A 27834-nucleotide genomic window follows, 5' to 3' on the forward strand; every position below is an offset into this window, starting at 1 on the left:
CCTGGGAGAACAGGGTTAAAATCCCTGCTCAGCTATGAAAGTCATTGGGTGACCTTGAGCCTTGAGCCACAATCTCTCAGCCTAACCTGCCTCATAGGTATCTGAAGAAGTGTGCATGCACACGAAAGCTCATACCAATAACTAACTTAGTTGGGCTCTAAAGTGCTACTGAAAGGGATTTTTTATTATTTTATTTTATTTTATTTTATTTTATTTCGACTGCCTCATAGTGTTGTTGTGAGGATAAAATTGGGGGAAAGGTATGATAATGCAATAAACCAGGGGTTGTCAACCTGGTCCCTACCACCCAATAGTGGGCATTTCAGGATTCTAGGTGGGTCAGTGTCGGGGGTTCTACGGCACAAGCTGAATCCTCCTTCCACAGTGCACTGGTGGGCGGTAAGGAAATTTTACCATCAAGAAAGATGCATTAGTGGGCGGTAGGTATAAAAGGTTGACTACCCCTGCAATAAACAAATGTTCAAAATAAAATTCCATCATAAATATGACTTTTCAAATATTCATTATGAAAAAAAATATTATATTTATTTGCACATCAGTAATTTGTTCATTTTAATGTTGGACTTGTTTGTTTGCTTAGGTGGAAGAGCTGTTGTATAATCTGAACAGCATATTGTCAGACACAGTGAAAATGCGAGAGTTTCAGGAAGATCCAGAGATGCTCATGGATCTTATGTACAGGTTGAGCTCACTAATATTTCTCTTGAGCAATTTCCGATGAATGATGCAGAACCTTTCAGATTTAAATTTGTCAAAAACAAAATATCTGCTGTGCAATTAAGGGCATACATCAATGACAGATTTATATCAGTTATCAGTACCTTGGCTTCTGACAAACAGTCCTGGGAATTCTCTATACAATATCTCTATGCCCATTTAGAAAATGGTGGTTATCATATTCCATGGGGAATGAAATCCTGGGTTAATGCCTATTTAACCAGGTTTAGTGTAGATAAACATTTTGACCCAGATATTTTGTTAGTGAGAAAGTCAACGTGATGGGGCCAAGCTTTGTGTTGGTGTGTGCCTTCTCGTAGTCCCTTTACTGTGAATACTGTGAATAATATCAAGATTCCTTTAAATGTTACCCTACAGATGTGGGACCACTTTTCTGTGAACGGCAACCGTGCAGTTACACCCCACTTGGTGATCTGCTTCTTCCCCTCTTGTTCTGAAAATGGGATGGTAGGACCAGAGAGATGTGCATGTGCATACACAGTGTAGCTTGGATCATTCTGTATCCACCGCATAGGTTCTCTAGCAGCGTTTCTACTCAGTCAGTTTTTGCCTGGGATGTTACACATTGACAATAACTCAATATTAGCAGGTCTGAAAATATTTTTTATAATTTTTCTTTCCTAATCTATCTAAAGAGAACAAAGAGAGAATATTATGGAAAGTATTAGAAAGGAGGTGCTTGGAAAGGAATTCTGTAGTGTCAGAGTCATTTATTAGTAAAAGTAATGCCAGGTTTGGTGGAACAAATGAAGTATTTACAATGCTATAGAGCAGAGGATCCCAAACTTGAAGACAGGAGTGCCTGGTGTCCTTTGGTCCACGGGGTCACGAAGAGTTGGACACGACTAAACGACTAAACAACAACAACATCCCAAACTTGGGTCTCCAGCTGTTTTTAGACTACAATTGCCATCATCCCTGACCACTGGTCCTGCTAGCTAGGGATGGAGGGAGTTGTGGACCAAAAACAGCTGGAGAACCAAGTTTGGTAAACCTTGCAGTAGAGAATATTTAGTTAGGCTTCTGCTATCTTCAAATCCACAATTCTCTGTAAGAATTAAAACCCAGCAAATGATGTGGCATCTCCACAAAAGAAAAGGAAGTGCTTTTAATTTAACCCCAAGACAAATGAAAGATACATCTTTTATGCTCTGTTATTAGAATTGCCAAAGGATATCAGACATCACCTGACTTAAGGTTGACCTGGCTCCAAAACATGGCAGAGAAGCATGCTAAGAAAAAATGTTACACAGAGGCTGCCATGTGTCTAGTTCATGCTGCTGCTCTTGTTGCTGAATACCTGAGCATGCTGGAAGATCATAGTTACCTGCCAGTTGGCAGTGTCAGCTTTCAGGTAAAAACAGACAATTGTTATTTGTGTTTGTGAGCGTTCCCCTGGTGCCCTCCACTTGTTTTTGTTGAATGACAACTCCCATCATCCGTGACCATTGCCCTTGTTAGCTGTGGATGGTGGGAATTGCAGTCCAAAATATCTATAAGGTACCAGGTTGATAAATGTAATGTCCTGATTGTGGTAGATGGGCCACACAGGTACTGACCACTCTTTTTTGCCAATTATTTTTATTTATTTTCTGAATTACAAATCAGACCAAATTAATTCAATTTAATACAGTTTCTTGAAAAATGGTTTCCTGCTCTCGATATAGGATATGTCCAAGATGTACCCCCACTGCTCCATCAGTTCTCACTTACTCTCTAGTTGACATTACTTCACACTTGCCAATATCAGCTGCCCCTTTACAGCCCTGCAAACAACAAATAGCTCAATTAAACCTAAGTATATATAATCCATAACAACATATGTGTTTCCGTTAATCTTTGTTTCTAGACTTTGGTGTTTTATTCCAACCTAGGTCCTCTCGCTCTTTGTTCTATTCATAAATCTTTACCTAGTTGAGTGTTATATTGCGGTGTCTGTTTTATCTGTGTGCTCCTTCAAGGTCAAATTCCATCTCAATGATAAGACAACTGTCTTATCATCAAGGTGGAATTTGACCCTGAAGGAGTGATCAGTGATCAGACCACGGTCAAACATTTTGGAGGGCGAATCTTCCAGAACTTTTCTTTCAGCCATTGGATACCACACTACTATGCCTTCTCCAGCACAAAACGCATCCATTCTCTCTCAAATTCAGCCTCTCCTCAGCAGTCCGCCCCATTGGAAAGTAGTCATAAATTTCATCCATTCACTCCTCAGTTGAGGTGGGGGGGGGGATAAATGTAGTAAAACCATATTAAATTCCTTGTAAGACATAAATCAAAGGTCTACCTCCCCTTCTTCTTCCAAGAAACAAATGGCTACACATGTCTCATTCCATTGTGCAGTGGAGGGCAGAGGGAAAGAAAACTGCATCCAGTAATCATAAGAAAACATAAGGCATCCTGCCCTCTTCTTTCTCTGGTCTTGGCTGTTGCAGGGATTTTCAAAGCTCTCAAATACCATTCAAATACCTTCAAAAGTCCTGATTCTTTCAGCACAGACTGCTTGCATATCTTGCATCAAGAGCGCCTCATGAGTTAGCCAATTAGTCAAATTACGGAGGAACCTTAGTCAAATTAAGGAGGCTCGTTCCTTGGCAGAGGCTCACTCCCAGGTCGCTCCCATTCTGCCTCCTGAAGTAGGAGACATGGGATTACACGACTCAGTGGGTGCCTTAGCACCTCCGGAAAGTTTCAGGAGGGTTCATGCCTCATTTTCTCCCTCCTCACTGCCTGAACTACTTCACAGCCCCCAGAGGGACTGCAGAGAACATCCACCATGAAATGAGGGCATGGCCAGAAACTGTACTGACCACTCCGCTCAGCTAGGCTTCAATAGCAGAAGCAAAGGGTTGAATAGCTTGGAACCAAACAATTGTTCTGTCTTTTAGAATATTTCCTCCAATGTGCTTGAGGAGTCTGCTGTTTCTGATGATGTTCTGTCTCCAGATGAAGATGGAGTGTGCTCTGGAAGGTATTTCTCAGAGAATGGTTTGGTGGGACTGCTGGAACAAGCTGCAGAGCTTTTTAACACTGTGAGTAGTATTATATTCTAAGGCAGAGCTTTCCAAACTGTGGAACATGTTAGTGTGTTGGCTGCTGTGTGTAGGTGTGTCATATAAACACTCTGTGAAATTGAACATCCGGCATGCTTCCACTGTGTCTCAGTGCGTCTCCCGGCTTCTACCAGAGTATAGCGATCAGCGGTGTAACCTGTATGGAGGAATCTCAGGCAGTGGCGTAGCGTGGGGGGTGCCAGGGGTGCCGGCCGCACCGGGCGCAACATCTGGGGGGGGGGTGCAAGTCCAGAGGGAAGGGACAAGTTCCTTCCTCCACTGGGCTTCCCGCCGCCACCGCCAGCCTTGCGCCCTAGCGCGCGCGCCCCCCGCCGCTGCTGCGGCTGCGCTCCACTCACTGCTCGCAGGAGGAGCAGCCGCTGCAGCAGCGCCGCCACCGACGCCTGGCCGGGCACGGGCAGCCTCTGCACCCCGCCGCCGCCGCCATCCCCTCGGCCCAGCCACAGGTGGCGGCTGCTTCTGCCGACTGGGAGGGAGGAGAGCTCCGAGAGGAAGCCGGCGGGCGGGCGAGGGTCTCCCGGCAGAAGGGGGCGCCGCTGGCTCCGGCTCTCAGCGCAAGTCTCAGCCGCGGGGGGGGGGGCGAGGACGGAGCACGGCTGGAAGCCCCCAGACCCGGCCCGGAGGAGGAGAGGCGCTCGCCAAGCCCGAATCTGGAGCTCCACCTACAGCCAAAGGAGAGGAGGGGGCGGGGAGGTGCCCGAGGGGAGAGGGCTTCGGCTGCCTCGGCCCGCGGGGGCTCCGCAAATAATTAATTTAATAAATTCCTGCTGAGCCTTTGGGGGGGTCCTTGGCTCCTTGGCTCGCCCCCAGCCCCAGTGGCGTAGCGTGGGGGGTGCAGGGGGGCCGGGCGCAACATCTGGGGGGGCGCGCTCGCACTCGAGTGCTAAAATCCACGGGTTAGGGGGCGCAAATTACTTGCCTTGCCCCGGGTGACAACCCACGCTACGCCACTGATCTCAGGCATACAGAATAACACTCCGTACGCAGCTTCTTTCTAATCTAAGAAGCTTTATTTACAGCGGCATAATAAATCAGCAGTCCAGGAAAGTGAGAAGACATGTTGTCTCTCCCCTCGTAGCAAAACAGAAAGTAAAAGAAGCAGAACGCACCCTGAGGGACAGGACGTCACCCCATGAGCTGTTAACCCTGTAAGCTCTGGTTCTCCTCACACACTCCCCACTAGTGCTTTAAAAAAAATGTTTAGGGGTACTCTCATTTTGACTCAAGAAAATCACCATTTTATAGTTCAAATCGGGGAAAATAAATACAGTAAATGGACAAAAGTACAAAGATTCATAAAATGTTTAGGGATCTGTGTGTCCCCCAGAAAAAAGCTGGAAAGGGATTAGTTTAACCTCTGGTTTTCTAGTAAAACTGAATTACCTTGTCACAAAATGTTGCATGTCTAAAAAATGTGTCACCAGCATGAAAAGTTTGGAAAGCTATGCTCTAGGGCCATGCTTGTGTCAGGATTTGAGAGGACTTTTATTCATTTATTTAGCCACTTTTACCTTGCCTTCCTCTATTGTTTGAGCTGGCTGACAAAACTATAACAGAGTGCATGTGTGGCAGCAACTGACAGCCTGCTTCTTTGTTTGCAAGGATAAACATGAATCTGGAACTCCCATGTTCCAGAAGGTGCAACAACAGTAGAAAAATAGTAGATGTGAAAAGGGTTAAGCAATCCCTGTCAGCTTGTTGTTGAAAATCTGTCTATGTCATCAGAGACTTGACACCGGTTTTAATTTTATATCTTCATGCAAGGGAGGACTGTGTGAAATTGTGAATGAGGTCTACAAGATTGTCACCCCCATCTTAGAAGCACATCGAGATTTCAGGAAACTTTCTTCCACTCACAGTAAACTTCAGAAAGCCTTTGAGAGCATCATAAATAAGGTATGTTAGCTGCAGCATTTGTTGATCATGAATATAAGACAATCTGTAGTACAAAACTGCCTTGTTTCTCTTCTTAACTACTATTAATGTCAATTTGCACTTCATGGTGTAACTCAGATACTGCCTATATTTTAAAGTCTTGCATCAGCATAGTATAGTATAGAATTGCTAGCTATCTTTGAAGGAGCTCCACAAGGACAGAGGACTCTCTTCCTTGCTGACTAAAAGGACACATGGACCGATTGTTTTTACCCCAGTTAAATACTAAATTATTCATTTTTGGTTTTTCCATCAACAATATCCTAACCCAAGGATATTGAACTTCAAAACCACTTAGCCCAAGCTGACTGTCCCACACTCAGGACAAACAGATTGGCTCCAGTACCTACCAAATATTTGACAAATTTGACCATCCCCAAATTTAGAAAGGCAGAGAAATACTATTTAAATTACCTCTTGTCTGACTGGAATTTGTATGGTACTAGAAATGTAGCTAGATTTTATGCGATAGTCATAAGTCACAGAAAGCAAATGATTACACAGCTGCATAAATTGTTATATGGTTCTCAGTTAAATCTCTTATTCTTTTAAACTTTTTTGATGTTGTATTTGTCTGGACACATATTTCAAGTACATTCAATTAGTATATTGATTGTTAAATCCCATATTGATCGTTTTTATTGCTTATGTAGAGAATTATGCAGAAATTCTGGTCTAATATGCTGTCTGTTTGCCATAATAAACATTGATTGATTGATTGATTGATCAACTGAATCAATCTCTTGTAACTGTGTGTTGTAAGAGAAATAAAGCCAGAAATTAAATTAGCAACAGCAATATGTTATATTGGATGAGTAAAGTTTTGCCTTTTCACTGAGCAAGTCATGTTTAACATTAACTCCCCTTAGAATATATGCTTTCCTATTCTTCAGTCAGTTATGCATATTGAAGTCCCCTTGGTTGTAATGGGATTTATGTGCAATGAAATTGAACACAGCATAAGCTGCCTTATCTCATGTCAGACCATTGATCCATCTAGCTCAGTATCATTGACGGTCACTGATAGTGGCTTTCCAAGGTTTCAGGCAGGAGTCTTACCCTATATCGAAACCCCAAGGTTTGAACATGCACCATTTGCAAATAAAGTGTGCACTCTACCACAGAGCTGCAGTCCTTCCCACAAAATTTGAGACAGAATCATTGTTGTTGTTTAGTCGTTTAGTCGTGTCCGACTCTTCGTGACCCCATGGAGCAGAACACGCCAGGCACTTCTGTCCTCCACTGCCTCCCGCAGTTTGATCAAACTCATGCTGGTAGCTTCAAGAACACCATCCAACCATCTCATCCTCTGTCGTCCCCTTCTCCTTGTGCCCTCCATCTTTCCCAACATCAGGGTCTTTTCCAGGTAGTCTTCTCTTCTCATGAGGTGGCCAAAGTATTGGAGCCTCAGCTTCACGATCTGTCCTTCCAGTGAGCACTCAGGGCTGATTTCCTTCAGAATGGATACGTTTGATCTTCTTGCAGTCCATGGGACTCTCAAGAGTCTCCTCCAGCACCATAATTCAAAAGCATCAATTCTTCGGCAATCAGCCTCCTTTATGGTCCAGCTCTAACTTCCATACATCACTACTGGGAAAACCATAGCTTTAACTATACGGACCTTTGTTGGCAAGGTGATGTCTCTACTTTTTAAGATGCTGTCTAGGTTTGTCATTGCTTTTCTCCCAAGAAGCAGGCGTCTTTTAATTTCGTGACTGCTGTCACCATCTGCAGTGATCATGGAGCCCAAGAAAGTAAAATCTCTTACTGCCTCCATTTCTTCCCCTTCTATTTGCCAGGAGGTGATGGGACCAGTGGCCATGATCTTCGTTTTTTTGATGTTGAGCTTCAGACCATATTTTACACTCTCCTCTTTCACCCTCAATAAAAGGTTCTTTAATTCCTCCTCACTTTCTGCCATCAAGGTTGTGTCATCTGCATATCTGAGATTGTTGATATTTCTTCCAGCAATCTTAATTCCGGCTAGGGATTAATCCAGCCCAGCCTTTCGCATGATGAATTCTGCATATAAGTTAAATAAGCAGGGAGACAATATACAGCCTTGTCGTACTCCTTTCCCAATTTTGAACCAATCAGTTGTTCCATATCCAGTTCTAACTGTAGCTTCTTGTCCCACATAGAGATTTCTCAGGAGACAGATGAGGTGATCAGGCACTCCCATTTCTTTAAGAACTTGCCATAGTTTGCTGTGGTCGACACAGTCAAAGGCTTTTGCATAGTCAATGAAGCAGAAGTAGATGTCTTTCTGGAACTCTCTAGCTTTCTCCATAATCCAGCACATGTTTGCAATTTGGTCTCTGGTTCCTCTGCCTCTTCTAAATCCAGCTTGCACTTCTGGGAGTTCTCGGTCCACATACTGCTTGAGCCTGCCTTGTAGAATTTTAAGCATAACCTTGCTAGCGTGTGAAATGAGTGCAATTGTGCAGTAGTTGGAGCATTCTTTGGCACTGCCCTTCTTTGGGATTGGGATGTAGACTGATCTTCTCCAATCCTCTGGCCACTGCTGAGTTTTCCAAACTTGCTGGCATATTGAGTGTAGCACCTTAACAGCATCATATTTTTAAATTTTAAATAGTTCAGCTGGAATACCATCACTTCCACTGGCCTTGTTATTTGCAGTGCTTTCTAAGGCCCATTTGACTTCACTCTCCAGGATGTCTGGCTCAAGGTCAGCAACCACACTACCTGGGGTATACGAGCCATCCATATCTTTCTGGTATAATTCCTCTGTGTATTCTTGCCACCTCTTCTTGATGTCTTCTGCTTCTGTTAGGTCCTTACCACTTTTGTCCTTTATTATGGTAATCTTTGTACGAAATGTTCCTTTCATATTTCCGATTTTCTTGAACAGATCTCTGGTTCTTCCCATTCTGTTGTTTTCCTCTGTTTCTTTGCATTGCTCGTTTAAGAAGGCCTTCTTGTCTCTCCTTGCTATTTTTTGGAAATCTGCCTTCAATTTCCTATATCTTTCACTATCTCCCTCGCATTTTGCTTGCCTTCTCTCTCCCGCTATTTGTAAGGCCTCGTTGGACAGCCACTTTGTTTTCTTGCATTTCTTTTTCATTGGGATGGTTTTAGTTGCTGCTTCCTGTATAATGTTGCGAGCCTCCACCCATAGTTCTTCAGGCACTCTGTCCACCAAATCTAAATCCTTAAACCTGTTCCTCACTTCCACTGTGTATTCATAAGGGATTTGGTTTAGATTGTATCTTACCGGCCCAGTGGTTTTTTCCTACTTTCTTCAGTTTAAGCTTGAATTTTGCTATAAGAAGCTGATGATCCGAGCCACAGTCAGCTCCAGGTCTTGTTTTTGCTGACTGTATTGAGCTTCTCCATCTTTGGCTGCAGAGAATATAATCAATCTGATTTTGATGTTGCCCATCTGGTGATGTCCATCTGTAGAGTCGTCTCTTGTGTTGTTGGAAAAGCGTGTTTGTGATGACCAGCTTGTTCTCTTGACAGAACTCTATTAGCCTTTGCCCTGCTTCGTTTTGATCTCCAAGGCCAAACTTGCCAGTTGTTCCTTTTATCTCTTGATTCCCTACTTTAGCATTCCAATCCCCTATAATGAGAAGAACATCCTTCTTTGGTGTCACTTCTATAAGGTGTTGTAAGTCTTCATAGAATTGGTCAATTTCAGTTTCTTCAGCACGAGTAGTTGGTGCATAAACTTGGATTACTGTGATGTTAAAAGGTCTGCCTTGGATTCGTATCGAGGTCATTCTGTCATTTTTGAGATTGCATCCCAGTACAGCTTTTGCCACTGTTTTGTTGACTATGAGGGCCACTCCATTTCTTTTACGGGTTTCTTGACCACAGTAGTAGATATGATAGTCATCCGAACTGAATTCGCCCATTCCCGTCCATTTTAGTTCACTGATGCCCAGGATGTCAATATTTATTCTTGCCATCTCATTTTTGACCACATCCAACTTACCCAGGTTCATGGTTCTTACATTCCAGGTTCCTATGCAATATTTTTCTTTACAGCATTAGACTTTCCTTTCGCTTCCAGGCATATCCGCAACTGAGCGACCTTTCGGCTTTGGCCCAGCCGCTTCATCAGCTCTGGATCTACTTGTACTTGTCCTCCGCTCTTCCCCAGTAGCACGTTGGACACCTTCCGACCTGAGGTGCTCATCTTCCAGCGTCATAACTTTCATATGCCTGTTGTTTTTGTCCATGGAGTTTTCTTGGCATGGATACTGGAGTGGCTTGCCAGTTCCTGCTCCAGGTGGATCACGTTTGGTCAAAACTCTCCACTATGACCTGTTCATCTTGGGTGCCCTGCTCGGCATAGCTCATAGCTTCTCTGAGTTCTTCAAGCCCCTTTGCCACGGCAAGGCAGTGATCCATGAAGGGGGACAGAATCATAGCCTAGTGCTTTTATGACTCTTCAAACCACCATTTGTTATGATGCCTATTTCTCAGTCCCTGCGTAGAGATATTCCATATGGTGACTTAAACTCAACTGTAAGGCTACTGTGAACAAATAACCAGCTCTCCCCATGATTGAAGCTATGAAGCAGGACATGCTTCATGACACTCATGTAGTAAGTGGTAATCTGTTTCACCTATATATAGTCAACTGGCACAATCCTAAATTACACAAGATCAGGATCTTCCAGAAAGGAAGTGGCTTTGCACATGCATCAGAGAATGCAAAAGAGTGATGGGAGTGCATCAACATTCACATAGCTTCACTAAATCAGTCCATGTGTGCAAATAAGCCTTTTTGACAGCAACAAAGAGTGTCTTCTGTGCTTGTGGAGCTCCTTCAAAGATAGCTAGCAATTCAATACTATACTGATGCAAGATTTTAAATTATAGGCAGTATCTGAGTGCAAATGGACATTAATAGTTAAGAAGAGAAACAGGGCAACCCTTATGTCTGACAATGTTTTTATTTTAGGAGAATGGGCAAAGCACACTGGGAGGTGCTTACCTGCAAGCTCCATTTAAATGGAGCTTGCAGGTAAGCACCTCCCAATGGGTTCTGCCCAAGTTTTATTGGTTCTTCCTTCATCTTCTCTTCTTCTATTTGTCTACTTAGACATATAGTGTTTGTTGCTCTTGAGATGTAGAAAAGCTTTTTCAAGTTTGCTTAAATCTTTAATTTACAGACCATATCTATTTCTCTTGGTTTCTTTTAATGATGCTTAGTTCTACTAAGATACAGCTGCTTTGTAGAATAACAAACACAAATGTATAAATTGCCACAAAAATTAATTTCATCACTGCACAAAAATAGAAAGCTATGAAAAGAAATTGAAATTTAGTGACTTCATATTCATCAAACAGGGTCAGAAGAGAATGTTTGGCACTTACTTCCGTGTTGGCTTCTATGGAGCCATATTTGGAGATTTAGATGAACAGGAATTTGTTTACAAAGAGCCTGCTATTACCAAACTTCCTGAGATTTCTCATAGACTGGAGGTAAGTGGTTATACTTCTGTAAATGTTAGGACATCATGGCAAAAGGATAGCATTCAAAGAGGAATAACATCTATACCTAAAATGACAGGGAATGAAAGAGATAATGCAGATAAACACTCCACAATTCACTTCTCTAGTTAACCTTCAGAGCCTGGCAGTTTGCAAAAAAAGAAAAAGAAAAGAAAAGAAAAGAAAAAGAAAAAAGAGCCTTTCCAAATGGGAAGTAATCCGGCACTATAATTTCCAGTGCTATCTGGTGTCACAGCAGTGTGACAAATATACCTCTACAATATCTTGCACTTATTGTCATCCTGACCAGCAGTGGTCAGGATGAGGTGAATAAGATGTGTTGATGGTGGAGATGAGTGGGAAGCTTTTGACAGGAAGGCACTTCTGCATCCATTATTCCCCAAATGAGTGAGGCTGAAAGGGAAAAGCACATGTTTTCATCACATATTCATCCCCTGTAGTAGCCATACTTCTGTACCTCATGGATGGATGTAGAGGAACAGATTATTTCAAAAAAATCCCCATGGAAACATAAAACCCTTTCAGATTCTGTTGGGAGTTTCAGGATTTGGATCATGGGGGTGGAATTCATAAATTCAGCCACAACTTTGTGTTGTGCCTTCTATGTTCGTGCAGTGTGTGTGATAATGATTGTTCTCTTGTGGGGGTAAAAAGCCTCTATTGCAGTTCCTAGAGTGCAGTTAACTGCTCCTACTTGCTCTAACTAGCAGGGCTTTTGCAAATTCACCTTTGACTCTTTGTCCCAATCAATTGGAGGTGCAACTGCCCTTTCCTCTTCCATGTCCTGATCTTCTGAGGAACTCTGGCTCCATCTTCAACTTTCCTCAACATGTTTAAGCAACGTACTGACATACTTTTCTTCCCCATAAACCTAGATTAGGTTGTCAGTGCACAAAGGGAGCTTGCCACTGTGAACTCTTTAGAGCAAATCCATTGTTGAAATTGCTTAATCTTTTGCCTATGGTGTTGAGCTTGGTACCTTTGGAGTAGATTTAATCTAAATGGCCAAGTAGTACAGCCAGTGTGGCAACTCTGGTATTTTTAGCTTGGATGATGGTAATATTTAGCATTTCTATTCCACTTTTTGAACATTCAAAGTAGTTCATATACACAATCACAGTAATTTGTACAACCAGGTGGCGTTGCCATTTCTAATTTACTGATGGAGGACTCAGGGTCATACTTTATGTATGACCAATGCATGGCAAGTAGCTGCCTTTATTCATTACAGTTGCGGAGGGAGAAAGAGCTTATGGAGGTGGGGAGGTTTATCTATTCCTACTGTGATTAGAATTAAAATCCCCTCTATGGGGCTAGAATGCTTGGGGGTGGGAAGTGGAATTCCAGCCATCAGGGGAGGCATCAAATATAAACCAAATTGTTAAGGGCAGCCTGCAGTGTTCTGACCATAGACTGATATGTGTTTTGAAGAATGTCTGTAGCAAGAATATGGCCTAGTTCACATGACACATGAAGCCAAACCTTCACGTAGCAGGGTTTCACAAACATGCAGCCCCCCATACAGCTGCTTTACTCCTCTTTGTTATTTATTTATTTTGCTTCTGCACCATGCTAAGCAAAGCCAGAGTTTGGCTTAGTGTGTCATGAGAACCAGGAGTTGCAGCTATGCTTTCTCCTCACTAACCACTAGCTGTAACAAGTGGTTGCACAGCAGCTAAAAGGATTGAGCAAGAGAAAAGAGGCAGCGAGCTCTTCTCACATTCGCCAATTTGTCTTAGTGTGTTGCAGGAACACAGTTGGTTTCACTTTCAGGTTTCACTCTTTTCCACGTGGCAGGACTGAAACCTGCAACATTTCTATGTGACCTTTTTCTTTGTGAAAACTAGTGTTTAGTTGTAAAGCTATCTTCAGTTAATAATCTCATCTTTTTTACAACTTGTAGACCCAACTAAGTACATTAAAAAGGACTGTAAACAAAAAAGCTCCTCAGCCATAATCTTGTTTTCCTTTTCAGGGCTTTTATGGTCAGTGTTTTGGGGAGGATCGCATTGTAGTGATTAAAGATTCTACTCCAGTTGACAAGAGCAAGCTAGATCCCAGTAAGGTATGGAAGGCATTTCTTCCTTTACTACCACTGAGCTAGGAATTCTGTATTGAGCATTCTTACATTTTACAACCATAAAACTGAAGTCTAAACCTGGAATTGATTATACACATTTGACAAAAATATGTAATCATAGCCATATATAGATTTGCTTTGGCTAGGTTTAAAGGAAGAGTTAAACAGGTACATCCCTTCTCTCATACTCTTTCACCATGATTGAATACAAGCATTTAATTGACAATTCCACAGCTTTGCTCTCACTGGGTAAGTCCAATTAGAGCTATATAGGTTTTTGCAGTGTCCATATGACACTGTCTTGATGACTCTCATGGTCCCTTCCAACTCTAAATTCTATGATCATAAAAATGCCAGCCAATTTTTTTTAAAAAAAATTAACCTGAATCCAGTTAGACACCTTCAGTCGCTGCTGATGTGGAAACTCTGTAGTGCACTTGGGGAGAGTGGGGTTTGTCCGATGTGGTGAGGCTTCAGTGGATAGCCTCTGGTGCCACACCCCTTCCTTTTGATCATCACTTGAGCACAACCTAGCCATTTTGTTTCCAGCAGTACAAGCATTCCTGTTTTTGCCATTTGTGGCATGCTGAAGACATGCTTGAGTTTCAACAACCCGGTTAGGAGAAATGTTCTCCTGAGTTTTCCACAGAGGACATCTGGGGGATTACTGTACACAGTACATTGGGCTTTTTTATATATATAAAGAAATTTATCTCTGTATTAAACTATTAATTAATGTATTAATCTCTGTATTAAACTAAAAACCAAATAGAAATGGATATTGCCCTTGGCCCCACTCCAAAACAAGCATCCCTCTAGCCCATTGTGATAAATAAGGCTGGTAACATTGGCAGTCTTGCACACTTCCTGAGGAGGTGGAAATTCAAAGGTGTACATGCACAGAGGAAGAACAAGTGTGGAAGAGAGCTAAAAATGGAAAAGGAAAAAACACCTCCTGAAACATTGTCAAATTCCACTGTCTGATGCCAAGTGGGGGAATATCCACAACTGAACATACAGGAACGTGTGGAAACTCATATGCCAAATGCACAAAAACAAACATTGTATCTGAACAACCCATTTGCAGTATAAAGCCTCTGCACTTCGGCCAGGGAGGACGGGATATAAATAAATTATTATTATTATTATTATTATTATTATTATTATTATTATTATTATTATTAAAATCATGCAGGGGCCTGTGCTTGTCTTTATTTAACCAGTGGGAGTAAGAACATAAGACTTGGCTAAATATGTACAGTAGATAAAAATGGTGAAACATACTCATGGGTGTAGTACCCCCCATCCTCAAAAAGTATTGAAAAGCATTAAAAATATTTAATTAACTGAAGTTGCCCCTCCTAACAAAAGCCTGCCCCCATAATGTATTCCTTTCATATGGAGTACCATGAGTATTTGCAGGGGCCAGGCCCTGAGCCCAGTGAGGAGTTGCTGTGTTTGGCTTGGGGGAGTCGGTGCGGCCTGGCAGGGGTGGCCAGATCAAGAGATGCAAGGCCAGCATTTTGCCCTGGTTCTTTGCCACAGCAACGGGGTTTATACCCAGCTGTTGCCAGTTCCTGCTCCTGCTTCAGCGCTCCTGGCCTTGCTCCAGTGCCTCCTCCTGTTCCAGTTTCTGTTCCTGTGTTCAAGCCTCATTGGGTTTTCGTCCTCCATTGAACTGCTGCCATTATTACCCTGGTCCCGGTGTGTCAGATCTGGAATGCTGCCGCCTACGACCTGGACCGTGACACTATTGGGGGGAATTTTTACCCATAATCTCCCCCAAAAAGCTTGGATGACCTCCGAAGAAGAAAATCCTGGCTATGCCCATGAACATATTATAAAAATACCTTCTCAAAAGAGAGAGCCCTGATTGGATTGGATTTGGTTGTATCAGGTATGCCTCTTACCTGAGCCTCCTCCTCGTCCTCCTCCTTTTGTGTTCACTCATGGCCGAATTTTAACAGTGAGTCCATACGTGACTGTGGAGGCCAATTCTGGATCCATACGTGGGGACATTGGTTTCTGGGTTGATCATGGGGTCATTCTACATCAGTTCAATGCCACCCACCGTCTCGGATTTTGATGAAACTTGGTGTACACCCTTCCCTTATGGTTGAAAGAAAGCCCCTTAATTTTTTTTACCTCTTTCTCAAACGGTTTTAATTTTATAGCACTTCAAAATTTCATGAAATCTGTGTTTCTGTCCCTCTTGAGATCCTCGGCCTTGTGTTCATTTTATTCTTTTTTCTCCATAACCAATGATCAGATCTCTTTGAAATTTTACACAGAGCTCAATAACATGATGAGGATTTCAGGAAAAAATACTCCGGCACTCAAAAGGTTTTATAAAACCTAGGTTTAGAAAACATAAATTTTCAGCATTAGCTCACAATGTAATTAAAAGTTTTTGATGGTGAAAATTATTGCAAAGAGATGCTCTTTCTTCACAAAGAGACCCACAAATTTATGGGTCTCTTATGCCTTGTAACAAAATTTTACATTTTTTGGACATCGTGGGGGGCAAATGGCTACTGTGTACAACTTTCCTACAATCCATAGCTGTAATAGAAAAAAGTAATGAAACAAAATTGTTCATCTTAAAAAAAAATTTTTTAAGTAATATTTATTAAAGTTTTACAGACATTAGAAAATTTCAAAGTTTAAACTTAAAAAATAAAGACAGAGAATAACCCTAATAAAATAAAAAAGAGTTACAAAAAACAAAAGCAAAACACATGAAAAATACAAAATAGAAAACAGTTAACATGAAAAAAAGAAAAGAAAAGAAATCAATAATTTCATATCTTATACTTCATTTACTAGTTTCCTGACCTCCTCACACCTCCCTTTTTGTATTCCAGTTCAGATATTTAATTCAGCAAGTCCTTACCCTCTATCATTTATCCTTACTCAGCATCTTAACCTATAATAAATATATATTTTCCACCATTGTCAATCCATATTTACATATTCTTGTTAATCTTTTTACCAACACCGCTTGTTTTCAATCCAACATCCCTTTAACATTCATTCATTTTACAGTATTTCTGTAAATAGTCTTTAAATTTTTTCCATTCTTCTTCCACCGCCTCTTCTCCCTGATCTCGGATTCTGCCAGTCATTTCTGCCAGTTCCATCTGCCATTCTTCCAGGGTGGGTAGATCTTGTGTTTTCCAATACTTTGTGATGAGTATTCTTGCTGCTGTTGTGGCGTACATAAAGAAAGTTCTATCCTTCTTTGGCACCAATTGGCCGACCATGCCCAGGAGAAAGGCCTCTGGTTTCTTCAAGAAGGTATAACATTTCCCAGAAAGCCTTAATCCTTGGGCACGTCCACCAAAGGTGGAAGAATGTACCTTCAGTTTCTTTACATTTCCAACATTTATTATCGGGCAAATGATAGATTTTTGCAAGCTTGACTGGTGTCATGTACCACCTGTAAACCATTTTCATAAAATTCTCTCTTAGGGCATTACATGCCGTAAATTTCATACCTGTGGTCCACAACTATTCCCAGTCAGCAAACATAATGTTATGACCAACATCTTGTGCCCATTTAATCATAGCAGATTTAACCGTTTCATCCTGAGTATTCCATTTCAACAGCAAGTTATACATCTTTGACAAAATCTTAGTTTTGGGTTCTAACAGTTCTGTTTCCAACTTTGATTTTTCCACCTGGAAGCCAATTTTTTTGTCCAGATTGTATGCTTCTCTTATTTGGTAATAATGAAACCAATCTCGCACTCTATCTTTTAGTTTCTCAAAACTCTGCAATTTCAATTTGTCTCCTCCTTTCTCCAAAATCTCCCAATATTTTGGCCATTTGGCCTCCATATTGGGCCTTTTCTGAGCCTTCGCCTCCATTGGTGACAACCACCTTGGGGTTTTATTTTCAAGTAATTCCTTATACCTTGTCCAAACATTAAACAGTGCTCTCCTGACAATATGGTTTTTAAATGCTTTATGAGCTTTAACCTTGCCGTACCACAAGTATGCGTGCCACCCAAAAACATTATTAAAACCTTCTAGATCCAAAATGTCAGTGTTCTCAAGAAGTAGCCAGTCTTTCAACCAGCAGAAAGCTGTTGATTCATAGTAGAGTTTAAGGTCTGGCAGGGCAAACCCCCCTCTTTCTTTTACATCAGTTAATATTTTAAATTTTATTCTGGGCTTTTTGCCCTGCCAGACAAATCTAGAGATGTCTCTCTGCCACTTCTTGAAACAATCCATCTTGTCTAAAATTTGTAATGATTGGAACAAAAATAACATTCTTGGCAGTACATTCATCTTTATAACAGCAATTTGGCCCAACAAGGAAAGCTTCAGATTTGACCATATTTCTAAATCCTTTTTAACCTCCGTCCAACATTTTTCATAATTGTCTTTAAACAAGTTCCCATTTTTAGCTGTCATGTTTATCCCCAAGTATTTAACCTTCTTGACCACTGTTAAACCTGTCTCAATCTGAAACTGTTCATCTTAAAATTTAAAATAATATTAGTTATTACAGTGGTACCTTGGGTTAAGTACTTAATTCATTCCGGAGGTCCGTTCTTAACCTGAAACTGTTCTTAACCTGAAGCACCACTTTAGCTAATGGGGCCGCGCCGCCGGAGCACAATTTCTGTTCTCATCCTGAAGCAAAGTTCTTAACCTGAGGTACTATTTCTGGGTTAACGGAGTCTGTAACCTGAAGTGTATGTAAACTGAAGCGTATGTAACCCGAGGTACCACTGTACAGGGTTTTTTTCAAAAATGCAGACTTGTTTTTAAAACTATGATAATTGGTTATATCGTGAAATTAATTTTTAAAAATCGGTCAGAAACTTTAAATGTTGACATGTAAGGAAATAAGACGTAGCAAGAAATAAGACGTAGCAAGAAATAAGACGTAGCAAGAAAAAGATTAAAAGAGTGTGATCAATTTTGTACAACACCAGTTATTGTCTGTGGGTGTTGTACAATATATTCAATTTTGCAACATTACATGATCCCCAATTTGTTTTTCAGAATATTATTGCATATAAAGACATGTCTGTCTTAAGGGGGGCGGGGAGAATGATATTTTTGTGCCATCTTGAATTAATAGATGCATGGAGACTTTTTAACATTTATGTTAAATATACTGAGGCGTAATTCACAATGAAGCAGTTTTATAGCAGTAAGGACAACAATTAAACTAAAGTAAAAAATTACCATAACAGATTATGCTATTCTCACAGTTGATTATGTTACGAGTTCAATTCTCCTCAGTTTCCTTGCTGTAGCCTCGGTATCACCTGTAAGCTTTTCATTTTCAATGCCATACACTCATTGGGAAAGAAGTATCTTCTGCCAGTTATTGTCTGGTGGGGGGGGCATTGTACAATACCAAGCATATGAGGAAATGGTATTGCACAAGAATCGTCATGGCTAGGCCAGCAGAATGAAGGTGAAGGTCCATTTGGTTGAAGAAATTTTACAAAGCATCTCCCTTGTCTTGGTTAATCTCTGATATCATTCCAAAGTATCACAAATGATCATACTTGCAAGCGACAAAACATCCAGGATACAGATCATCAGCATTCACAGAAAGTTTGGGGAGGCTCCTCAGGTTGAAAGTGAGGGAGGGCTCTTTACCAATGCTCATTCTTGCTTCAATTTTGCCTGTATGTGGTTTAAAGTTGTGGAAATTGCGAGTTCCTGGGAGTGTGTGCACGTCTCTGAAATGGATTTTGAAGGAAGAGCGGATTATGTCCATGTCTTCCCTTGCAATATAATGGAATTTGACCTTTTCATATATATTTTTTCACAGAAATAAAAAAATGTTTTTGGAGTACTAATCTGCTTGTCAAGACTCTCTTTTCTAGCAGTTCCACCAATACTGTTGCATTCTGACTTGCCATGACTAGCAAAGAAAGACTACTGTGCGTGTATTTGGAAATCTTCCTGATGATGACAGAGATTTAGGAAGTTGAACTTATTTTTGTAGTGTTGCTGCACAGCCGTCACTAAAGTAATGTATCTGTTTGATGTGAGGAAAATTATATTCTTGAGTTTTGTATACTGTATTCACATCATGCTTTAAATCATCAGAAACAATGCAATGGGATGAGATCAACTTCTCTCCATCTGGGCTTTTATAATGCACCTCCACAGGATGCAAAGTACAAGAATCAGAAGTCCTTGTACCTCATATTGGATGATGAATGAACAATTTTCACTGGAATCTAATAGAATAGCAGCAGTGTGTGATGGAAGGTTTTCTTTTAAATTTTTAAGGAAGGAAGACTGTGACTTTGCTATGAAAGGAATCAAACGTTCTATTTTGTCTGTTAAATCATCACTGAACTCATCTAATGCTGAAGTGGTTTTGATCAAGTGTATTCGATCTGTGGAAATCCATTGAGAATGGTACACACACATATATTGTGGGCTCCACTAGAACCAGCGAAAACACACCACTCAAAGCACAAAACTTTGAGGAACCTACTTTAACACTGGGATATTCCTTCTTGAAGCCTGCATACAGTTCTCAGAGGTTGCCCAGTATTAGCCGCTTCCTATGATACTCCTATGATACCAATGCTGACCACATCTTTCATTCCTGGCATTATTCTGGACTGCTCGTCACTGTGATAAAAGTTTAGAACCTTGCTTACAGTTTCAGATGGAAGCTTTTTTCCACCTCTGGGATCTGGTTCAGCTAAAATTCCTCTTTTAAATGTTTCTGTGCCTGGTGAACTGAATAATCAGATACACTAAATGTTTATTGAATTTTTCTTCATGGCCATGAAAGAGAAGCAGGAATGGTCAGCATCTGGATTTGCTTCTTCTGCATTTTATGGAATATTTCATCACCTCTACAAGTTTGTCCATGTCACTCACTTTATCTGTAATCGCCATCTCTGCTTTAGTCTCTTTCGTTGGGATTTCAACCTGTAGCACTTTTTTCATTTTATCATGAATATTTTCCTCAAACTTTTCTATCTTCCTCTTTCCATAAGATGTCTTGCAGTGTTTCAGGTAAACCGTGTAATTTTAAAGGGATGTGTTCAGCTTTTCTATGGCTTCTCTTCTCTCCAAACAGGTCTTTTCTTCAGGTTGAACGCAACTATCTTCAACATCACTTTGATTTACATCGCTGCTATAAATAATTTGTCCACATCTTCTGCACAATTTATGGCCTGGCTTTACTTTAATTCCTGTCTCTAACAAATCGTTAGACTTCTGTAATGTTACAGAGCGTAGATATTTTTTGACTGGTCCTTTGTGCTTTTTAAAAGGATCCCTGTAGGGGTTTTTTTGGCGAGATTCAAATTTCTTCAAATATACACTTTGGTAATGTAAGCAAATAGTTTCTAAGTCTTCAGCTTTAGCTTCAGTTTTAAATGTAACAGCTGTCTGTCCTCTTCGCTTAAACAATTAACATTCTCAATCCCCTTTCTGTGACTGAAAGTTAACTTACGGCATTCACTAGCAGTTAACTCTCCCACACTACATATTGAATTTTCCATCTTATTCCAGTTGAAAAACACAGCAAGAACTAGCACTCAAAGATTGGATAAATTATAAGAGTACACCACACTGATACCAGAAGTAGATTGACTGCAAGGTGGAAGAAGGCCTTGCCTGGTGGAGTCTCTCCCCCCCCCCCCCCGTTCTTCCTTATAAGCGCTCCCTGTGGGGGGGGGCAAGGCAGGGGGAAGTCTCTCCCCTCACCTCATATAGCATAAACAAAAGACTTCTCTGAACTGCAATCTGAGAAAACATATTAAAATGTCTCATATTTTTTATATTTCTGAAATGAATATTTTTTAAAAACATAATTTAAGCCTAATTTGATGTATTCAAATGAGAATGCATAATTTTACATTCTTTTAATCATTTTCTTGCTAGATCTTATTTCCTTACATGTCAACATTTAAAGTTTCTGACAGATATTTTTTTTTAGATTGATTTCACGATATAGCCAATTTTCATAGTTTTAAATACCCCCAAACTGAAAAACAAGTCTGCACTTTTGAACTCCCCCCCCCCGGTAATAACTAATATTCTAACTAATATTTTAAATTTTAAGATGAACAACTTTGTTTCATTATTTTTTTCTATTACAGCTATGGATTGTAGGAAAGTTGTACCCAGTAGCCATTTGCCCCCCACGATGTCCAAAAAATGTAAAATTTTGTTACAAGGCATAAGAGACCCATAAATTTTATTCTTTGTGGAGAAAGAGCAAGATGATTTTCACCATCAAAAACATCGTGCACTAATGCTGAAAATTTATGTTTTCTAAACCTAGTTTTTCCACCAAAAAAAACCTACATTTATACATTTTAAAGGCATTTATAAAACCTTTTGAGTGTTGGTGTATTTTTTTCCTGAAATCCTCATCATGTTATTGAGCTCTGTGTAAAATTTCAAAGAGATCTGATCATTGGTTATGGAGAAAAAGGAAAAAAAATGCACACAAGGCCGAGGATCTCAAGAGGGACAGAAACACAGATTTCATGAAATTTGCTATAAATTTAAAACCGTTTGTGATAGAGGTAAGAAAAATTAAGGGGCTTTCTTTCAACCCTAAGGGAAGGGTGTACACTTAGTTTCATCAAAATCTGAGACGGTGGGTGGCGAAACCCTTGTTTTTTTGGTTGATTTGATGTGAGGGTTTGCCGAATGTGCTTTAGCACGTTTCTCCCTTTTGTCCTGAGTTCAATCATTTTCAAAGCCCAAAGGTGTTTGGTAAAGGCTGCTCTCCAGTTGAAGCACTCACAGGACAGTGTTTCCCAGTTTTTGGTGTTTATACTACATTTTTTTAGATTTGCCTTGAGACCTTTAAACTTCTTTTGTTGACCACCAGCATTATGCTTTCCATTTTTAAGTTTGGAATAGGGTAGTTGCTTTGGAAGACGATCATCAGGCATCCGCAAACATGACCAGTCCAACCAAGTTTGCCCAGGCTTTTGTGGAGGGATGAAATGCATGGTGCTATTTCCCACCACCACTACCTCTGCAGCCTGTTAATTAATAACAATTTGCAATTGTTGTTAATGTTATGGTGTTGATTTGTTTTGTTTTAAATATTTATTGCTAATTGTGGTTTTAATGTTGTTTGCTCCCTTGGGACTCTTGAGTGACGGATGAACTAAAAATACCTACAGTCTGTCAATATATATGTCCAGTTCTTTAGAACCTAGATGCACATTACACACAGTTCATATGGCAAACTTCTCTGCATAGGTGTAGCCAGAGGGTGCAGCTCCCTCCCCGATTAAGTAACTAAATAAAAACACTTAATTAAATAGCTAGATAGCTAGATAGGTTCTGCCCCCTGCTAACAAAAGTAATACCCTGCAAATAAATAAATAAATAAATAAATAAATAAATAAATAAATAAATAAATAAATAAATCCTGGCTACACCCGTTCTTCTCTGCTTGTATATAATAAAGAAGACCTGGCTCCTTCTATACACTGTCCCAGCTGACAGAGGCTATTGTCCAGTCATTCCTGGGAAAACCTTTTGTCTTCTGTTGTTTGCCTCGAACTCTTTATCTTCCCTTAACCCCACAATATTTTTATGAGGGGGAGAAGAAACCAGGTTGCAATATAGGGTGCTGTCCTCAGATAGGTCGGTATTCCTCCCACCTCCTCCAACAAGCAGAGCTTGTGCAAATCAGCTTTAGAGCATTTAGCCCTGGCAGTTGGAGAAGCTGTCCGGTTTGGCTTTGGAAAGACAAGCTCCCGCTGGAAACAAGTTGCCTTGCTTGCTCTCAGTTTGGTGCACATAGGGAAAATCAAGGGGCAAGCCAGCACTTCAAGCTTCTTTGCTTATAGGGACTGTTTGTAGAAGGATACCTTCATTCTTCCATCTAAACATCTTATGTTTGTTGTGTGAGTAGTATAATATGTCTCTCAGTTGCAGGTTCAGCTTCATGCTTAAATAATTTTTATTGACATAAGCTTACATATAAAACATTTTTCCATTTCCCCGTCTTTCCAGGCCTACATACAAATTACCTTTGTGGAACCCTATTTTGATGACTATGAGATGAAAGACAGAGTGACCCATTTTGAGAAAAACTTCAACCTCCGACGATTTATGTATACCACCCCTTTCACTCGGGATGGACGGCCACGAGGAGAACTGAGTGAGCAGTATAAGAGGAAGACCATTTTGACCACAATGCATGCTTTCCCCTACATCAAAACTAGAATCAATGTCATTCAAAAGGAGGAGGTAATGTCTGCTTCCAAAGCAATAGAACTAAAATAAAATGTGCAGTAGTACTGAGACAAAATATTAAATCACAAAAAACTGAGCTACAGCATGCGGGACTGGACACTCTTAAAATTGTCATTTCTGCTTTCCCTACTCTTCTTTCATTTAAGCTGTCTGATGGGAGTGGTTCACTTAACTTCCTCCCATTTAACTCTTTTGCCAGTCTTTTATCAAGTGGCAGAGAGTGGAAAGACCATGCTATCTACTTTTGGCTTAAAAAACAACCACATAAAAACAGCTTGTCATCCTTGTGGCAACTGTTATTTGCAGTTTCTTTGTTGCAACATACCTGTCCCTCTGTAATTTCAGTTTGTTTTGATGCCAATTGAAGTAGCTATTGAAGACATGCAAAAGAAAACGCTTGAACTGGCTGTTGCCACCAGACAGGTGCCACCAGATCCCAAAATGCTGCAGATGGTGCTTCAAGGTTCTGTGGGGGCCACAGTAAATCAGGTATATTGTCAGAATATTGTTGATTCTTCTTCTTTTCTTCTCTCTGCTTAGCCATGTTAGCGGCATAAACAAAACATTAAAATGGCACACACCTACACCTATTAATGGTGTAGATTAATCCTCCTATTAAAGGAGTCTGACATCTCCTTGTCACTAATCCCAGTGACTTCCTAGTGCCCAGACATGAAAACTGCAGCCCAATCATCCTATAATACCTAGATTTCCCTCTCAAGGGTTAGAGAACGCTGGGTGTCCAAAGGCATTTTCTTACCAATTCCTGTTTTTGAGTACTGTCCCACTGAAATCCTCTCCTACTCCCTCCTGTTGCAACTGAGTTGCCCTGAAAGTTGTGCCTTCCTGAAATCTGACTAGATTTTTTTGCCATTTATTGGGTTTTACATGATAGTAATTCTGGTTGATGGAGGGACGCGGGTGGCGCTGTGGGTAAAAACCTCAGCGCCTAGGGCTTGCCGATCGAAAGGTCGGCAGTTCGAATCCCCGCGGCGGGGTGCGCTCCCGCTGCTCGGTCCCAGCGCCTGCCAACCTAGCAGTTCGAAAGCACCCCCGGGTGCAAGTAGATAAATAGGTACCGCTTACCAGCGGGAAGGTAAACGGCGTTCCGTGTGCTGCGCTGGCTCGCCAGATGCAGCTTTGTCACGCTGGCCACGTGACCTGGAAGTGTCTCCGGACAGCGCTGGCCCCCGGCCTATAGATGTGAGATGGGCGCACAAACCCCAGAGTCTGTCAAGACTGGCCCGTTCAGGCAGGGGTACCTTTACCTTTACCTTTAATTCTGGTTGATACCTGGTCATCCGTTTCCTCATGAAATATGCTTTATGTAATACAATTTTATGTTCTTCCATAAGGGACCACTAGAAGTAGCTCAAGTGTTCCTGGCTGAAATTCCAGAGGATCCAAAACTTTATCGACATCACAACAAGCTGAGGTTATGCTTCAAAGAATTCATAATGAGGTGAGTAACGTGGCAAAGTATAATCTGTGTCGGCACATTCTTGTGCGTTAGGTGGCTTTACAGCAAAGATATAAACAAATTACACAATCCCCACTGTAGCATGGAATGCAGCCTCTGATGAAATTATTGTCCCATTGGACACTAAATTGATCCTGGTAACAAGACTAAAAAGTAACTCCAAATCTTCATGTTCAGTCCCAGCCAATAATGAAACTTTATTACAAGATGGGCCAATACTGTGCGGTTATATTAATCAGCAAAATTGTTTTCTTCATTTTTTGGGAACAGATGTGGTGAAGCAGTGGAGAAAAATAAATGTCTGATTACTGCTGACCAAAGGGAATATCAACAAGAACTGAAAAAGAACTACAACAAGTTGAAAGAGAACCTCAGACCAATGATTGAGAGGAAGATCCCAGAGCTGTATAAACCTATTGTGAAAGTTAACAGTATTTCAAGGTATAAGAAACTCCCTTTCCCCCACACACCCAATAACCATAGCAAAATACAGCATAGGACGGGGTTAGCCAGTGTGGTTCACTCCAGATGATGAGTGAACCAGTTATCATGAGTCCAACAACATTTGGAGGGAACCACCTTGGCTAACCAAAATCTGAAGGCAATTCTGTATCAAAATTTAGTGTCTAATGTTTTACGATTTTTTATGTGCTGTAAGCCGCCCACAGTGGCTGGGGAAACCCAGCCAGATGGGTGGGGTATATTATTATTATTATTATTATTATTATTATTATTATTATTATTATTATTACTACTACTACTACTTACTTACTTACTTGTCCAGTTATTTCTATTCTCATTTTCTTCTTATTTATTTTAGGGGCTCTTTCCTTAATTCTAGTTTTAGGAAATATGAAAATCTGCCTCCACAGAACAGTTAAAAGCAGCTTCATGAAAAGGAGCTATCTACTTGCAGTGGATCAAATACAAGAGGATATGCAAATGCTGTTCCAAATTGTAAAATTTCCCCACAATTTCTCATGAACACATTTTGGAAAGATTGCTTTCTGTACAAGACTCAACAAGGAAAAGTTATAACTCATCACATCTTCTAACGGAGTGGGTATTGAAACTAGTTGCAGAAAAACAGATATTTTATTATAAATTGACATGGATATTTGCTCGCACAGAGAAAAGAGTTTTGTGTTTTCTCCAATATTCTAAAGGCCAGTTCACAATATTGCATTGTCAACAGATGAAACTTCATCTGTGGATGTTTTATCATACTAAGCTCATGGAAATGTTCCTGAATGTAACCCAAAGCCCCTTCTGACCAATCATGGATTTGCATCAATGTTACATAAGCACATTCACCAAGCAGCAGATACGAACAGTTAATCAAAACAAGTCAATCCAAGTTTTAAGCACATTTCAATCACATTTATTGTAATAAGAAACTTACAGACATTTGTAAGTAGATTCCAACTTACATAAAATTATTGTTGTTTGAATCGGAATAATCTTACTGCTTGATGGAAAGCATTGTAATGTATCTGGTAAAAACTTTTCTCATGGAAGTGGATGTTGTTATGCTTTTAACAAGTAGGATAACATATTACTCTGCAATATTTAAATCTCATTGGATGGAGGCCACACAAATGCAAAATGGAGACCACTCAGGTGTGACCAATATTCAAATGCTACTATCCTTTTACTGTTGAAGTTATATTTCTTCCTGTGGGCTCCAGAGATGCATTCTAGTTAGAATGTTTTATTATTGTAATTATAACTATAATTATTATTTAAAACAATTTTATTTTTTCTAATACTTGAAATACAGTGTTTGTTCCTGATGACCTGACTTGTATTTTTGCTTCATGTTGGGTGGGACTCATTTCCTTCACGAGAGGCAAGGTAAAATGTTCACGTGAAATGTTCACACTTTGGAGAGTATTGTGGGAACTTTTAGCACTTAGCAGTTCTTTTGTTCTTAAAGGCCTAAAATTAATCTATGAAATAAAAAAATATAAAAAAATACTGTATTAACAGAAAAAACCATTTTATTTCGAGTTCAAACATTACTTTGTTTTTCTCTCTCTTCCAAACACCATGCTTGAAAAAGTTAGAAATAAAGATTAATGTGCAAAGTGTTGTTTAAGTGATCCTGATTGTACATTATGGAGATTACTCAGTGTTAAATAGATTTAAAATTGTTAGGAAGCTGATAGTACAACGTATATTTCTTTGCTTCTTTGGAGTTAGTTGTAAAAATGGATTATTTATTTTTGTGGTATGTGCCCAGGAGGTTTTAAGAAAAGGCAAGGCTTGGAGGGAGGGCATTTAGGGTTCCAGATCAATTCTAACAGGGAACTGACACTGAACCATTTGTGTACCATTTGCTTTAATTGCAAAGTACAGCATGTATACTTTTTGCTCTCCAAACGTTTTCCAAGTAGGAGTAGAGGATAAACAGGGGTACACTCTTGTGAAAATCCGCGCTCTAGAAACAGCCACACATGCTGCTCTTATTTCTTTATGCATTTGATTCCATTTATGCATCATTTCCTGTAAAATAAGTTGAGGTGAGTCCACAGTGAAAACATCAAGGATAACTTTTTATTTCATTTATGAATTGCTTCCCACAAGGCATCTTGAAATTATTTAAAATGCAATAAAAGCATATGCAAAACAATTGTATGCATTGTATAAAAGCGGCTAAAACATTAAAAACATTAAAACAACAACACATACATAAAATCAATTCTAATCCATTACAGATACTAACTGGGGTAAAAAATCTCAGCCTAAAAAGCTTGTTGAAAGAGGAATGTCTTTAACAGGCCCCA

The 27834-nt window shown here is 40.3% G+C and overlaps 1 protein-coding gene across 4 annotated transcripts in view; it reads left to right on the forward strand.

Moving 5' to 3' along the window:
• Positions 1–27135, forward strand: part of DOCK8 (dedicator of cytokinesis 8) — a 168055-nt gene extending 140920 nt beyond the window's left edge. For all 4 annotated transcript variants that reach the window (XM_082241467.1, XM_082241468.1, XM_082241469.1 and 1 more), the window contains 11 exons: positions 602–702; positions 1921–2113; positions 3651–3794; positions 5601–5732; positions 11094–11228; positions 13234–13323; positions 23326–23562; positions 23914–24057; positions 24924–25030; positions 25319–25489; positions 25869–27135. In XM_082241467.1, coding sequence (XP_082097593.1) covers positions 602–702; positions 1921–2113; positions 3651–3794; positions 5601–5732; positions 11094–11228; positions 13234–13323; positions 23326–23562; positions 23914–24057; positions 24924–25030; positions 25319–25489; positions 25869–25929 — 1515 coding nt within the window. In that variant the 3' untranslated portion in view covers positions 25930–27135. The remainder of the gene's footprint in view (positions 1–601; positions 703–1920; positions 2114–3650; positions 3795–5600; positions 5733–11093; positions 11229–13233; positions 13324–23325; positions 23563–23913; positions 24058–24923; positions 25031–25318; positions 25490–25868) is intronic.
• Positions 27136–27834: the final 699 nt, after the last annotated feature.

Source organism: Podarcis vaucheri (genome assembly GCF_965113315.1).
Source record: "Podarcis vaucheri genome assembly, chromosome: 11".
Classification (NCBI taxonomy): Eukaryota; Metazoa; Chordata; class Lepidosauria; order Squamata; family Lacertidae; genus Podarcis; species Podarcis vaucheri.